Source organism: Lepidochelys olivacea, assembly GCF_965140295.1.
Source record: "Lepidochelys olivacea isolate rLepOli2 genome assembly, chromosome: 20".
Lineage (NCBI taxonomy): Eukaryota > Metazoa > Chordata > Testudines > Cheloniidae > Lepidochelys > Lepidochelys olivacea.
The window spans coordinates 5,496,179-5,512,157 of record NC_140430.1 but is presented as its reverse complement, the minus strand read 5'-3'; the positions used below and the strand labels follow the sequence as shown (position 1 = coordinate 5,512,157).

General features: G+C 65.1%; 1 protein-coding gene across 2 annotated transcripts; it reads right to left on the bottom strand.

Annotated features, from left to right (window-relative positions):
* Positions 1 to 1,232: 1,232 nt before the first annotated feature.
* On the bottom strand, positions 1,233 to 15,287 carry ITGB7 (integrin subunit beta 7). 2 transcript variants are annotated; one of them, XM_084610757.1, is made up of 15 exons: positions 15,123 to 15,287; positions 13,993 to 14,066; positions 10,881 to 11,082; positions 9,827 to 9,997; positions 8,867 to 9,108; positions 8,172 to 8,330; positions 6,130 to 6,225; positions 5,954 to 6,043; positions 5,373 to 5,513; positions 4,571 to 4,764; positions 4,027 to 4,244; positions 3,559 to 3,775; positions 3,029 to 3,237; positions 2,565 to 2,725; positions 1,233 to 2,090 (listed from the first exon to the last, which is right to left on the bottom strand). In XM_084610757.1, exons 1-15 carry the CDS (start codon positions 15,202 to 15,204, stop codon positions 2,025 to 2,027), a joined length of 2,322 nt encoding a protein of 773 aa, XP_084466883.1. In that variant the 5' UTR covers positions 15,205 to 15,287; the 3' UTR covers positions 1,233 to 2,024. The 2 variants fall into 2 exon arrangements, with proteins under 2 accessions (XP_084466883.1, XP_084466884.1); XM_084610758.1 differs by lacking the exons at positions 13,993 to 14,066; positions 15,123 to 15,287 and adding an exon at positions 12,793 to 12,834.
* Positions 15,288 to 15,979: the final 692 nt, after the last annotated feature.

Below are 15,979 nucleotides of genomic sequence, written 5' to 3'. Positions count from 1 at the left end.
GACTCTCTTATCACCAAACCCCACTTGGGCACCTGCCCCTGCCCTCACCCCCACTATGTCCTCTTGGCTTCTCTAGGGCTGGGAACAATCCCACACCTGTTCATTTCAACCCTAGGGCCCCATTAGCTACATATAGATACCAGTTTACCTGGTGCTAACCCAGCAGGGGCCTTTTCTCCCCCTCCTAGCCCAGGGAGAGAGGTTTTTCCACTACTGCCCTTAAGCCAGTGGGCCTGAACGTTTAGCTTCAAGCATAAAGCCTTCTGCTGCTAGAGCAGGGGCAGGCAAACTTTTTGGCCTGAGGGCCACAGCAGGGTTCTGAAACATATGGAGGGCCAGGTAGGGAAGCCTGCCCCCCTCAGAATCCTGACCCATCCAATCCCCTCTGCTCCTTTGCCCCCTCCTGGGATCTCTGTCCCCTGATGGGCCCCCCAGGACTCCCACGTCTAGCCAACCACCCCCTGGGACCCTCTGCCCCTTATCCAACCCCTCTGCCCCCACAGCGTGCTGCTCAGAGCACCAGGACTGGCAGCTGTGCCACCTGGCCAGAGCCTGGCAGGAGCTCACAGCCCCTCCACCCAGAGCACTGGCGGCGTGGTGAGCTGAGGCTGCAGGGGAGGGGGCTGGCCTCCCCAGCCGGGAGCTCAAGGACTGGTCAGGATGGTCCTATGGGCCAGATGTGGGCCACGGGCTGTAATTTGCCCACCTCTGTGCTTGAGTCACCAGGGCTGGGTTCAGTCCCTGCACCTGTGCTTAGGGGAAGGGGTGGTCACTGCAGGCGCAAGAGTTGTGGAGTAACCCCAGGCTCCCTCCTCCGAAAGGACAGCCTGTGAGAGCACAGGGCAGGGGCCTGGAGAGAGGCAGGCTGGTTGCCTCGTACACATGGGGTGTAAGAGTGTGAGCGGCTGATTCTCAAGTGTGACCCCCCCCCCGCACACACACCTCCTTGCGACCACTGACAAACAGCTACTTAGTGAGAAGGGGAGCGAGTGTTCCTCCTCCCCACACACACACTTCGCCCTGACTGAGTTTTTGTGTGTGAAAACATTGGCTGCAGTTAGTAGTGTAGGGGAGAGAGAGGCTCGACCTGCTCTACACCTGGGCCAAATGCAAATTTCCCCCAGCCTGTCTGTATTTTGCCCCGGTCACTGTATCTTCCCAGCCCTGCTGCCTGCGAGGAAACTCTGTCAGTGGCAGCGCACAATAAAACATCACGCAAGAGCTGAGCTGGCTGCTGCCCCAGCCCTTTATTCCTCTCTGTATTCACTCAGCGAAGTGGGGGAGGCAGTTCCTCGTCTGCGGGGGGGATTATTTGAGAGCCCCGAGGGTGCTGGAGGAGATAAAGAGGGAGAGGCTCCCTAGGTTTATTCTGGCTCTCAGTAGTTGTTAAGCACCCAGTTCACAGTGGGGTTTTACTGGCTTGGTGCTCTTGATCCCGGCTGGGAGGAGGGATTACGCCTGCTGTTTTCCTTCTGGTGCTGAAGAGCCCTGCTCCAATTACCACCCCCCCACGGTTGGCCATGAGTTTCCCCTGGCTCGGCTCTGTCCTACAGTGCTCCCCGTTAAATGAGAGAAGCCCCCAAAAGCAGGGCTTTGGCGCTCCGTAGCCCGGCCCTTCCTGCTAGTCACTGACCCCAGAGCTCTTCTGCTGGGCGTGGACAGCAGCTCCTGCTCTCTGGGTGCTGGGGGTCGCTGACGGACGCACTGCAGGGGGCAGAGAAGCAGCAGGCTCGGGGCAGGGGCTTAGCGCTGCAAGGGGAGGGCAGGGTAGGGCTACTAAAGCAGGGAGGCCTCAGGCTGGGACGGGCCCCAGAATGGAGCCAGGGCCGCACCCTGTTCCTCCAGTGACAAGTGGGGGCACCTGGCAGCCTGTTTGGCAGCGGGTAGCCGTGTGAGATTCCGCCGAGCAGCAGGCCCTCTGCCTGCGCCTTCCCTTCCAGGAGAGGCCCAGTCAAGCTCGGGGTGGCTGCCGTAGCGTGGCATCTGGGGGCCCATGCCATTGGTGGCTGGCCATCCGTGATGCCTCAGTCGTCGTTGTACCTGGGGTTGATGACCGTGGTGGTGGCACTCTGGTACAGCGGGTTGTTCACCTGTGAGGGCAGAGAAGTTGCTGGAATCAAAGGGGAGGCAGGAGTGGGGTGGCCTCAGGGAACCGGGGGTCTGTTCCCGCTGACCTAGGACAAGTAGCTGCCCTGCTTTGCATCTGGGGCTGATGAGCCGGATCCACCTGGGGGCCTGGCCCGGAGAGGAGACTGGGCCAGGTGCTGGAACATCCTCACCCACCGGGGCACGTGACACAGGGCATACAGGCTGCAGCCCATGGGGAAGGAGGTAGGGAGCCATCGGGCCCGGGGAACCCGTCCAGTTCAGCCTGGGGGCTGGGACTGGATGGCCGTGGCGTGAGGGAGCTCGCAGGCTCCCATCTGGTCCCAGGCCTCAGGCCACTTCCTCTGACAGGCCCTGTAACAGTAACTGGCAGTGGCCAAGGGCTGAACGGGCCAGGCAAGGGGGAAGGCCTGAGCTGGGAGGGAAGGGGCCGCCGACAGCAGGGGTGGGGCCCTGACCTCATTCCCCCTGGCCTGCTCCCGCTCCTTCTCGAAGCGCATGTACTCCCGCCGGTCCAGGACCTCCACGGAGATGCGGTAGGCGATGATGATCAGCAGCCCGATGACCACGATGCCCGAGACCAAACCCAGCACGATCATGGCGGTCTGGTCAGCAACAGCTGCAGGGAGGGGAGGAAGAGCACCGGCCTGAGTGAAGCCTGCAGCCACGCCGCACCCCCGCCACCCGCCCCCCGGCAGCCCGCACAGCTGCATCCCACCTCCCTGTTTTCGCTGTCCCCCCACCGACTGCTTGGCTTCCCCCTTTCTGGCCCACACTGGGCCCCCTCTCTCCCTGCTGCTCACCCTTCCTGGGGCATAGTGCCCCAGCCCCTAGCCTGCCCCATGTCACCCCCTCTACCCAAGCCCCCACCCAACCACAACTGGTGCTCATCGTCCCTGGCTCCCCCTGGCCAAGCACGCACCGTCCTTGGCTTTCACCGTGAGGCGAACTGTGCCCCCGTCCATGCCCTCGATCAGGAAGAGCAGGATCCGCCCGTCCTCCGTCTTCTCCTTGCACCACTGCTCGCTCACAGCGGGTTCGGGCAGCACCGTGGCCGTGGTGTGGTTGCAGGCGGTGCTGCAGTTCTGGCTCAGCGGGCCCGTCCCGAAGGCCTTGCAGTCGGCGCAGTCCCTGCAGGGCTCCCAGAGAGACAGCTGCAGTCAGCTGGCCCCTCCAGGGTCCCCCCTGCCTGCATTGCCCTGTCCACCATCCCCAGCCGGCCCCTCCCACTGTCCGTCCCGTTCCCCCCCCACACACAAATACACTGTCCTGAGCCACCCCCTCTGCCCCCAGCCCCCTGCCACCACTCGCTGCCCCCGCCCCCGCCAGCCTGACCCACCCCACCCGGCCCTCTCCCCTGGCCTTAGGGCACTGACAGGCTGCCACCCTGGGCACTTGGGGTGGGCGGTGCTGAGTTTCCGTCCTGACCTCTGCCCTTTGCCCGCTTCTCACCGGTGCTCCTCGCAGGGTGTCTGGCAGCCCGGGCACCGGCTGCAGAGCCGGCCGAAGTAGCCTGTCTGGCACTCGCACTTGCTGCAGAGGCAGCGTCCATGCCCGCTGCACTCCACGCCGTCCTGCAGGCACGCGCTGGTGTCCAGGCTGCAGTCGCACGCGCTGCCCGCGTAGCCCTGGTCGCACAGGCAACTCCCACATTGGCACTGACCCCGGCCTGCGGGGAGGGACGGGGGCAGGGTGCCGTCAGCCTGGGCGAGCACCCGCTTCGGTCTGGGAGCCAACCCGGCCCCTCTCTCTATTCCTCCTTCGCCTTGCACAAAACCCACCAGCCACCCTCCCCGCCTCCATTCTCCCACCGGGCGAGGCAGCAGCTGCCCAGGGCCTGCCCAGCCCATCGGAGCTCTGGCCTCCCCAAGCCCGGCAGCCCCGGCAACCAGGCCCCCCGCCCGGCCCCGCCGCCCTCACCTGCACAGAGCTGCCCGTCGCGCCGCTCGCAGCTGGTGTCGTCGCACTCGCAGTGCTGCCCTCGCACGTTGCTGTTGCACTGGCACTGCCCGCACACGCACTGCCCCTTCCCGTCGCACAGGAGGCCCGTGCCGTTCCGGCCCCGGCACCCCTCCTGCAGGTACGCGGCGTCCGCCAGCCTGCACTCACACAGCGGGCCCACGCGGTCAGGGCTGCAGCTGCAAGGCGGTGGGGGAGGCGGTCAGGGGAACATGTCGGGGGGGGCTTCTTACCCCCCCCTCCAAGCCACTGGGCCAAGAGGCCTGCAGCCCCACCAACACACACGCACAGCCTAGCTGCCCCCTCCTACCCCCCCCCTTCTGGGCTGCCCCCAGTGCCCCTCCCCGCTCAGCAGGGATGCCCCCCGACTCCCTGCAGCCCAGGCCACGACCAGCCCCACACTAGGCCAGACTCCCAACCCCATCCTGCTGAGCAGTCTGTTCCCCCTGCCCCAATCTGCACCCCCCCCACCCCCCACCTCCCCTGCGTCTGGGCAGGGCTTTACCTGCAGACTCCGCAGGTGAGGGTGCCGTGGCCCCCGCTGCAGTGGGTGGCGTGGGGCTCCGGCTGGCTGCAGGGGCACTCACACAGTGTCTGCAGCTCCACGTGCACCTCCTCGGGGAAGCCCAGCACCCGCAGCGCGAAGGCGTGCGGACCCTCCAGGCAGGTGTCGGCCTGCACCGTCACCGTGAAATTCACCTGGGGGAGACGGGCATGTGGGGGAGGGGTAAACACACACCCCCGGCCACGAGGCCTAGAGTAGACACCCCCCCCTATGCCCCACTGAGCTGGCCTGTCCCCGTCCCCAGCCCTCCTCCCCCCACTGAGCCAGCCTGCCGCCCTCTCCCCCGCCCAGCCAGCCTGCCCCTCCCCTCACCGGGCTCCCCTCCCCCCACTGAGCTAGCCTGCCCCCTCCCCTCACCAGGTCCCCAGCTTCCCACCCCAGGAGCGAGCCTGCCCCCTCTCCTCAGCGGGCCCCCAGCTTCCCCCCACCCCCGAGCGAGCCTGCCCCCTCCCCTCACCTGTCTCCCCTAGCCCCCCTCCCCCCACTGAGCTGGCCTGTCCTCTCTCCCCACTGGGACAAGCTACCCAGCCCCCCCTCCCCCTCAGTGGGTCAGGCTGTCCTAACACTGCCCAGGACGACCCCAGCCTCCAAGCCTGGTGGCCCAACTGAGGGCCTGGGCTGGGTTGCCCTCCCCCACCCCAGGGTGTCAGAGACGGGGAGAGGAGCCAGGCCATAGGGGCAGCTCAGCCTGGGGTCCCCAGAGCCCAGCAGGGCTCGGTGTGGGGTGAAGGGGGGGGCTCACCAGCTGGTTGATGCGAACGCCGGAGCAGACCCCACTGTGGCCCCCGAGGGAGCGGGTGGCATCCTCGCAGTGCGACTCGTAGGCCACGCTCACGCCGGGCGGGAGCTGGAAGTGCTCCAGGTTCACCGTGGACGACAGGCTCTGGGGGGAGAGGGGCACAGGGAGCCGTCCAGGAGCCGAGGGAGCAGGGGGGGGCCTCAGGCTGCAGGGACCCTCCTTGGCTCACCCACCCTGCCTGCCCCACCAGCTTCCAGCCAGCTCCCTGCCCACCCCAGCTCCTACCACCCACCCAGCCCCTCCAAGCCCCCAGCCAGCTGGCTGGGTAGTCAGCCCCTCCACCCACCCCCCTGGTTCCCAGGCCCCACTGCTCTGACCACTAGGCAACACCCCCACCCAGCCCCTCCACCTCCCCCACTAGTGCCAAGGAGACCCTGCATGGGGTGCCCAGGCCAGAGGGCGCCCTGCAGGTATATGCTGGGTGCTGGGGCCGGGGGGGGGCCTTCAAGGATCCCTCAAAACCCTCAGCCCCACCCCCATTACATGCCATCATCCCCTCCCCCTGAGCTGCCCCTCCCTCTCACATTGTAGGCGTCAGAGATGAGCTGCACCACGTTGCTGGAATCCTCCTTCAGCTCCCCCACCACCGACTTGGGGATCAGCCTGCTCAGCTCCTGGAGCGGGGCAGAGGCCGGGTGAGTGAGTGAGCCCCCCAGCTCCGCCTCCCCCAGCTCCGCCCCTGGCCCACCCCCGCCCTCACCTGGTACACGGGCAGCGTGGAGCCAGTGACAGCAAAGATGGGCTGGATGTTAGAGGCTGAGAGCACCTGGGCCAAGTGCCCGACCGAGGGGTAATCCTGCAACGAGAGGCAGCGCCCACCTGTCACCACACAGCACTGCCAGCCCAGGGTGGCATCCAAGCAGGAGTCGAACCCAGGAGTCCGGGCTCTGACCCCTCCCAGCACAGGAACGGAACCCAGGGTCGGCAGGGCCTGAGGAATTAGCTGGCGCACTCAGAACCCATCGCGATTAACTCGGAGAGGTCATGGGAGCCGAGTGAGATACCTGGAGAAGGGCATACATAGCGCTGGGCTTTGAACAGGCCAACAAAGGCCCCGGGGAATTCCAGCCCAGCCAGCCTAACTTCAACCCCTGGAAAGCTGCTGGACTCAATTATTAAACAAGCGATCTGTAAGCAGCTAGGGCAGGGGTGGGCAAACTTTTTGGCCCGAGGGCCACATCGATGTTGAGAAACAGTATGGAGGGCTGGGTAGAGAAGACTGTGCCTCCCCAAACAGCCTGGCCCCCGCCCCCAGACTGCCCCCCTCAGAACCCCCCGACCCATCCAACCCCCCCCTGCTCCCTGTCCCCTGACTGCCCCAACCCCTATCCATGCCCCCACCCGCTCACAGCCCACCCCCGGGATTCCCATGCCTATCCAATGCGGCCTGTTCCCCATCCCCTGCCTGCCCCACTCCAGAACCTCCGCCCCATCCAACCGCCCCCTGCTCCCCGCCCGGGACCCTCTGCCCCTTATCCAACCCCCCCACCCCCTTCCCATGCTGCTCAGAGCAGCAGGAGCTCGCAGCCCCACCGCCCAGCCGGAGCCAGCCACACTGCCCGCATTGCCCAGCAGGAGCGGCGGGCCAGAGTGCTGGTGGCATGGCGCGCTAAGGCTGCGGGGAAGGGGGACAGCGAGGGAGGGGCTGGGAGCTAGCCTCCCCAGCCGGGAGCTCAGGGGCCAGGCAGGACGGTCCCGTGGGCCGCAGTTTGCCCACCTCTGACTAGGGGATAAGGAATAGCCAGCACGGGTCTATCAAGAACAAATCCACCTCATTTCCTCCTTTGACAGAGCTGCTGGTCTAGCGGATGGGGGAAGCTGTCAAAGCGCCGTAGCTTGGTTTTCATACGGCTTCTCACACAGTCTCACATGCAAACTAGGGAGCTGGCGGTCTCCGTGAAATTACGATAAGGTGGGTGCACAAGCGGTTGAAAGCCCATCCTCAAACAGAAGCTATGGAGGGTTCGCTCTCAAACAGGGAGGGCAGAGCTGGGGGCCGGGCGGGGGCAGTCCTGCAGGGGTAAGTCCTGGGTCCAGTATTACTTAATATTTTCACTAGTGCCTTGACTAATGGAGTGGAGTAGCGGCATGTAACATTTGCAGATGACACCAAGCTGGGAGGGGTTGCAATAGGATGACCAGATGTCCCGATTTTATAGGGACAGTCCCGATTTGGGGTTTTTTTTCTTATATAGGCACCTATTGCCCCCCACCCCCGTCCCGATTTCTTACACTTGCTATGTGGTCACCCTAGGTTGCAAGCACTTTGGAGGACAGGATTAGAATTCAAAATGACCCGGACACGTGGGAGACCGGGTCTGAAATCAACAAGCTGAAATTTAGTAAAGACAAGTGCAAAGTACTTTGCTTAGGAAGGAAAAATCAAACGCATGACTGCAGCCGGGTTGGGGAGTCAGTGCTGAAAAAAAATGTGGTGGTTAGCAGGGATCACGAACTGAATATGAGTCAGCTGCGAAAAAGGCTAAGGTCATTCCGGGTGTAGTAAGAGGCAGCCTAGATTCCACTGCTGAAACCACAAGACGACACTCCCTTCCCAGACCCAGGCATAGAACCCTGGCATCCGGGCAGCCGTTCCTGGACTCCGGCTGCACCCCTCGCTTTTACAGGGCATGCTCACTGCCCCCGTCCTCGTCCCAGCCTCCCCCAGCTGGGTGCAGGGTGCTGCAGGGACCGGCCCCATTGCCCCCCGAGGGGCACCGAACGGGGTGGGGGGAAACCTACGTAGATGTGGCTCTTGCTGTAGAGTCCGTCAGTGTCGAGGTGGCACTGGTTGTCATTCGGGAGGTAGATGCCACCCAGCTTGCCATCCCCTGCCGTGTGGAAGACGTCATCTGACGTGAAGACCAGCAAGCGCGTCACGTTCCGCCAGCCAATCTGCTTCTGGTGGGGCGGGGGTGGGGGGTGAGCAGGTACAATGGCCTCCCACTGGTGCCACCCCCTACATCGACCCAGACCCGTGGGCACACGCATGCACTTTTGTTCACACGCCTTGCAGCAATGCACACCCTTGTGCCCACACACGGACGTGTGAGCACGTGCCCTCCCACAGCTATGCACACACTCCTACGTGCACAGGTGTCCTTGTGCTCATATAACCCGTGCGTGCACCCCCCCCCACGTGCACAGTCACACCCGTTGAGCACACACAGAGCCAATCACACCCAGCCACGCACACACCAACACTAATACACACCCTGGCATCCATGCACACGTACACACCCGTGTGTGCGCGTGCACACCCAGACACACACACACTCCCTGGCAGCGATGTGCCTGTACACACCCATTTGCACACTTGCGCACTCACACAGCCGTGCACATACTGGGAGCCAACAAAAAGGCAGGGAATGCCCAACAGCCGGATTCCCACGCCCCACGCCACCCAGAGCCCGTGGCTACTGCCCCCGGCGGCTCACCTCACACACGGCCACCTGCATGATGGCATCGAAGCCGCCCTCGGGCGAGTCCAGGTTGCCCGAGATGCGCTGCTGGCTCACGCGGCTCTCGAACTCGCTGGCGTTGTCGGTGAGCGGCAGCACGTGGCGGAAGCTGACGGGCGAGTCACACTGCTCGTAGCGGTCGGGGCAGGGGTTCCGCAGCTTGGCAGGCACCGTGCTGACGTAGGGCAGGACCGTCTTGTCCACGAAGGAGCCAAAGCCTGGCAGGGCAGAGGCGGTGCCGGGTTCAGATGCTGGCCCCACAGTCGCCACAGGGGGACCCCACCTGTGCCGGATGGACCCCAGTCCTCCTCCTCCCCTCCTAGGGTGAGGTATGGAACCCAGGAGTCCGGGCTCCCAGCCCCTACCTGCTCTAATCACTAGACTCCCCTCTCAGAACCAGGAAGGGTATGTATGTATGTAGGAGTCTGGGTTCCCAGCCCCCTCCGCTCTAACCATTAGACCCACCATCCCCTGCCCTGTACCATCTGCCCTGACTTCTCCCACAGCTGCCCTCCAGCCCCATGGAGCTCTGACTATGGGGCCAGGTTCCCACAGCTCATGGCTCCATCTGTGCTTCATGGTGGGGGAGCAAAGCGTGAGGAAGGGGTGGGGGGGGCACCACCCCACAGGGGGTGGGGGAGGCAGAGTCTGAGGAGAGCAGGGTGACATCACCCCATGGGGGGAGCAGAGCATGAGGAGAGTGGGGGGGCATCACCCCATGGGGGTGGGGGTGGAGCATGAGCAGAGTGGGCAGTGGGGGCATTGCCCCACAGGGATTGGGGGCAGAGCATGAGGAGAGTGGGGGGGCATCGCCCCTCGAGGAGTTGGGGGGTGGAGCATGAGGAGAATGGGGGCGCATCACCCCATGGGGGCCTGGGGAGTGGAGCACGAGGAGAACAGGGGGGCATCGCCCCACTGTGGGGTGCTGCCTCATACCAATCTTCACTGACTTGGTGACGTTCCTGAGAGCGGCCAGCAGGTCATTGCCGAGCTTCTTGATGTTCTCCAGGTCGTCCTTCATGGAGTAGGACAGGTCCATGAGGTAGTAGACGTCCACGGGGTAGCCCTCGGCCCGCTTGAACCGCACCGAGAAGCTATGCTGCTCTCCTGGGAAGGGCAGGGGGGGAAGCCAAGGACCCAGCTCAGCAGGGAATCACGCTGCAAGGCCAGGGGCTTGTGGGGAGACCCTTCATCCACCCTCCATCCATCCCCCACTCCTTCATCCCCCCATCCTCCTACCTCCCACCCCCTACCCATCCCCTCACCTATCCATCCCCCACCAGCCATCCACCTACCTACCACCTCCTCCTCCTCATCCATCCACCTACCCATCCACCCCTCCATCCATCCCCCCAACCCCTCCATCCTTCCACCTATCCATCTGCCCCACTCCTCCAACACTCTATCCACCAACCCAATCCTCCACCCATCCAGCCACCCCACACCTCTATCTACCCATAACCCCCTCCATCCATCCATCCCCATACATACCACTCTATCCAGCAATGTATACTCCATTCCCATCCACCAACCCGTCTACCCACCCACCTCTCTGGTCACCCACCCAGCCCCCTTCATCCACTTACTCACTCATCCACCCACCCCCATACATACCCCTCTGTCTCCCCACCCAGCTGCATACATACCTGTCCATCCACCCCCGCGATCTATCCATCCATCTCACATCCCTCTGTCTCATCACTATCTCCCCAGTGCTTGTATTTCTAGGCACACACCCCCTGTCTCTCAGAGGCACCTCGTGGCCTGGGTGCACAAACCCCTGGGACCCCAGCAAAGGGCTGATCCATGGTGCTGGCAGAGACACGTGACCGACATGGGCTGGCGAGCCAGGCATCAGCAGCCCCAGGCAGGGGATTTGGGAGGCCAGAGAAGACCCAGCTCCACAGCTGGGCCCCAGCACCGCTCTTCCCCCCAGCCTGGCATGGGGCCCAGTTCTAACCACAAGCCTCCCCCCTCCAGTGGGACCCACCGGGTCGGAGCCACAGGGCGATCTTTTGGGGTGCCAGCTGGGTCACCGTCTCCTGCTCGGCGCTGTCGCTCAGGGGCGCGTCCTCCAGGACTTGGTGCCGGCTCCGGGGCTCGACCACCTCCTTCAGGGCACAGCCGCGGTGGAGCAGCTCCCCCCGCGTGGCGCAGCGCGTGGCGTCCGACTCGCCCGCCTTGGTGAAGTTCTGGAGAGGGGAGGGGGGGTTCAGCCCACAAGCCTGAGCAGCCGGGAGGCACCTCCCCCCAATTCTGTTCCCCCCAACACGCTGCCCCCCTGAGGTCTCTCCCCATTGACCAGCACCACCCAGGGCACCTGCTGGGCAAGCCCAGCTCCCTCGCCCACTCTGAGGCCCACTGGCAGAGCAGCGGGGGCACCCCCCTACCGCTTTGCCCCAGAAGGGGGCACTCCCTGTGGTCCGTTCCAAGCCCCTAGGGATAGGGTGCTATCAGGAGACCCCCCACTGCTGGCTGCCCCCTTCCCCCCCACCCCGGGATGTGCGAGACGTGCTGCTGGTGGCGTTTATCTTATCTGTTTCTCACTGATGGTTTCCTGTTGCTGTAGGTGACAAACCACAGCATTAGCAGTGGGGGATGGGATGTCTGGGGGTTGGGGGGCTTTCACCATCATGCCCCCCAAGCCCTTTGCAGACCGCCCCCACTGACACAGCTGGACTGGATGCCCCCATCCTTCCGTTCCCAATGCACATTCCTCGGCCCCGTGAGCTATGGGAGCGCTCCCTCGGCCAGCACTGGTAGTAGGTCTTTTATCCTCTCTGTTGCACTGACCCATCTCTCCAAGCAGTTACACTGGTGCACAGCCCAGCTGCATGGCTGGGAGGCATGGGCGTAGCGGGCAGGGGGGGTGACTGGGAGCTGTTCCTGCTGCCCCACACCAGGGCGGGACCACTGGGGTTTCACGCTGCCCCCTCTCAAGGCTGGCAAATATGTGCAGCCCCCTGCAAGTGGAGCTGGCAGGCAAGGCGGGGGACATCTGGCACTGCTGGGGCAGTCCCCCATTCCCATCCTCGCCAGCAGCTCCTCCACTCAGCCCAGCCATGCCCGGAGGGGAGGGAAGGGCTTGGTCTGCTTGGCCCAGTGGCTGGTGCCCATGGTTGTCTGTGCCAGGAGGCAGAGGGTCCCCCAGGGATCTGTGCTCCACCCCCACCCCCCGCTGGCCAGACCCCATGGCACGAGCTCCCGAGAGGGCAAAGCCGCCGGTTTCTCTGCAGGACAGAGCGGCACCAAACCGAACAACCACAATAGGGCCTTGGGAGGCAGGACTCCTGGGCTCTTTTCCCAATTCTGCCACCGTCACTGTGTGGGCCTCATCAAGTCACGCCCCCCCCTCTTTGCCTCAGTTTCCTCCCTCCCCCCACGCACACTCTCCCCCCGGGCCCCTGTCTGTGCTGCACCTTGAGCCCCTCAGCCGGAAGGGGTGAGAGATGGGGACGGTGCTGTTAAGTTACACGACCCCCTCATGCTCGGAGATTCCCCCACCCCCCCCGGCTTCCTGCCCTGCTGGGTGACAGGATGTGGTGAGCTGCTGTCACACGCCAGCTGGGACCCCCCACCCCCGGCTGGGATAACGCATCAGAGAGGATTTCCGCATGGGGGGGTCCTACCCATCGCGCCTGGGGGGGCCGAGGCAGCTGGACACAGACTGCATGGCTCCCCGGCACTTGGGGTAATGCTCTGGCTGCGTGGGAGGGGGGCGCCCAGAGAGGGGGATGTTGGGGATCCAGCTCCAGGCCCCCTGTACGAGCCCCAAAGCCCACAGCACTAACAGGTGCCTGCTCCAGATAGGGCCAGGGCCGGGCTAGCAGGGGGCTGCGGGTCGGGATTGAGGGGCACCAGCAGAGCTGGGGGTGGGGGAGAGCCGAGTCGGCCTGACTCACTGTGTTATTTTCACAAACACCAAGTTCGTGAGAAGCCAGAGGAAGAACAGGAAAAGGTCGAGGGTGAATCAGAGGCCGCGGCTGGGATGAGAAGTCACTTCTGTCTGACAGCCCGAGCCCAGGGCGGGGACAGCAGGGGGCGCCGGGGGGGGGGATTGAGGGGCACCGGCGTAGCTAGGTGTGGGGGGAGCCCAGGGCGGGGACAGCAGAGGGCGGGGGGGGGGGATTGAGGGGCACCGGCGTAGCTAGGTGTGGGGGGAGCCCAGGGCGGGGACAGCAGGGGGCGGAGGGGGGGGGGATTGAGGGGCACCGGCGTAGCTAGGTGTGGGGCGAGCCCAGGGCTGGGACAGCAGCGGGCGGAGGGCGGGATTGAGGGGCACCGGCGTAGCTAGGTGTGGGGGGAGCCCAGGGCGGGGACAGCAGAGGGCGGGGGGGGGGGGATTGAGGGGCACCGGCGTAGCTAGGTGTGGGGCGAGCCCAGGGCTGGGACAGCAGTGGGCGGAGGGCGGGATTGAGGGGCGCCAGCGTAGCTAGGTGTGGGGGGATCCCAGGGCGGGGACAGCAGAGGGCGGGGGGGGGATTGAGGGGCACCGGCGTAGCTAGGTGTGGGGGGAGCCCAGGGCGGGGACAGCAGCGGGCGGGGGGGGGGATTGAGGGGCACCGGCGTAGCTAGGTGTGGGGGGAGCCCAGGGCGGGGACAGCAGCGGGCGGGGGGGGGGATTGAGGGGCACCGGCGTAGCTAGGTGTGGGGGGAGCCCAGGGCGGGGACAGCAGAGGGCTGTGGGTCAGGGCTGAGGGGCACTGGTGGAGCTGGGGGCTGTTCTCCAGGCTCAGGGGGTCGTGGCGTCCGGCTGCGGCAGACGAGTGGGGCTGACAGCATCCTGGGGTCCCTGTTCTGGAGTTGGTGGACCTCAGGCCAAGGGGGAGTGGGTCTGGGGCTCAGAGTGGGGCTGGATGGGAGGGGAGAGGAGCCCCCCAGAGAGAAGGTACCGTGGGAGGAGAGCAGGAGACCCTGCCAACTGCAGCTCAGAACATCCCAGGGCCCCCATGAGCAGCAGGATCCTTCCTGCCCTGGCCCAGCCCCTGGCCCCAGCTGGGCTCCCTGGGGGCCGTGGGGCTGCTCAATGAGCCGGCTCTGCTCTCAGCTGGGGGGGATCCCTTCGCGTGTGTTCCCTCCCCCCAGTGCCCATGGGCACTTACCAGCGCTTTGCACCAGGCGCAGCTGGGCTGGGAGCGGATGCAGTCGCGGCAGGAGGCGCGGGGCCAGCAGGAACCTGCAGGGAACCGGGGATACCGTCCGAGTGACCCCGACCGCAACGTACAGCGCAGCCCGCAGCCCTCCCAACCATACAACCCCCCCCACTGGGGATACTCCCTCCCCACCGCACAGCCCCCCACTGCACAGCCTCCCAACCATACAACCCCCCCCACTGGGGATACTCCCTCCCCACCGCACAGCCCCCCACTGCACAGCCTCCCAACCATACAACCCCCCCCACTGGGGAGACCCCCCTCCCCACCGCACAGCCCCCCACTGCACAGCCTCCCAACCATACAACCCCCCCCACTGGGGAGACCCCCCTCCCCACCGCACAGCCCCCCACGACTGTACAGCCCCCCAACCATACAACCCTCACCTCCACTGTGTTGACCCTGTCCCCCACCACACAGCCCCCCACTGCGCATCCCCCACTGCTCAGAGCCCGTGACCTACAGCCCCCAGCCCGCCTCCCATCACTCCCATTCCCCAGACATGCATTGCCCTGCAGCCGGGCACTCAGGAGAGCAACCCTGCCATGGCAAAAGCCTTGACTAGGAGTGAGGCCAGGTTGGACTAGTGTCCTGGGCCACGCTGGGGGACGGGGGGGAGAGCAGGGCAGGACTGGGGGAGGCAGGGCAGTGGGGCCAGAGCTGAGGGGCAGGCTAGGGGGCAGCACAAAGCTGGCGGGGAGGCTTGGAGGACAGGGCTGGGCGGGTGAGCAGGGGACAGGCTGGGATACAAGGCAGGGCTGGGCAAGGATTGGGGGGCTATACTGGGCTACCCCGGGGGGGCGGGGCAGTGGGTGGGTTCCACTCAGCCAGAGGCTTCTCCCTGACCTCACCGATGGGGCCCCAAAATGGACACAGGCCAGGGCTCCCCACACGCTGCCCCTGGATTGAGTGACACCCCCAGTCCCTTCCCCAGCACCCACAGGCGTCTCACCCGCTGCAGGGCCCAAACAAACCAGAGACAAGTCTCCTGCCGTGCCCCCCCCCCCGGCCATCCCACTGCCTCCAGCAACATGCTGCCCCATGCCCCCCACCCCGACACCCCCATCTCCTCTCCTTACCTGTTTCCAGCGCCTTCTCTTCCTGCCCCATCGCCAGCACCAGCAGGAGGCTCAGCCCTGCCACCAGCCCGGTGCCCCTCATGGTCTGGCAGAGAGGGGAGATGGTTAGGGGTGGGGGGCAGCTGTCTGCCCGCCCTCCCCGTGGCAGGCAGAGGTGTCTCCTGCCCAGAGCCAGGCCTCCCTGCCATGGGGAAGTGAAAGTGCTGAGCGGGGGGCACGGCCTGGCCCCCCCACCCTGGCCTGGGGAGTTTCACTTCTCCCCCCACCACACACACACACACCGTCTGGATTCCTAGACCACTCCCTGGGGCCAGGCAGCTCCAGGATGGGGCCCAGTCCATAGAGGGGCTCAGCTCTGGGCAGCTCCCACAGGGAACAACAGGGAAACCCCCCCTCCTCACACTGGGAATACTGGAGAACCTCTCCCCCCTGCCCCCTCTTCCCCCCCACACACCCCAGGAACGATGGAAAATCTCTCTCAACCCTGTATTGATGCAGATGGAGGGAGGGACACAGGATGCAGTGTGGTAAATGGCCTCCTCCCTACAGCAGGCCCAGACACACACACGTGTATCCAGGCCCCTCACACACCCGCCCTGCACACACACACACACATTACATGTGCACCCAGGCCCCTCACACACCCAGAGACACACACACACACAAGCTACACGTGCACCCAGGCCCCTCACACACACACCCTGTACACACCCAGAGACACAAACACACACACACAAGCTACACGTGCACCCAGGCCCCCTCACTCACACACCCTTCACACACCCAGAGACACACACACACACACACACAAGCTACACGTGCACCCAGGCCCCCTCACTCACACACCCTTCACACAC

Excerpts from the sequence above, each read along its gene's own strand:
- ITGB7 (XM_084610757.1), bottom strand. The coding sequence starts at position 15,204 with ATGAGGGGCACCGGGCTGGTGGCAGGGCTGAGCCTCCTGCTGGTGCTG. Across the intron at positions 4,245-4,570 it reads CTCACCTGCGGAGTCTGCAG|CTGCAGCCCTGACCGCGTGG; the intron begins GTAAAGCCCTGC and ends ACCGCCTTGCAG. Across the intron at positions 2,091-2,564 it reads AGCAGGCCAGGGGGAATGAG|GTGAACAACCCGCTGTACCA; the intron begins GTCAGGGCCCCA and ends CTGCCCTCACAG.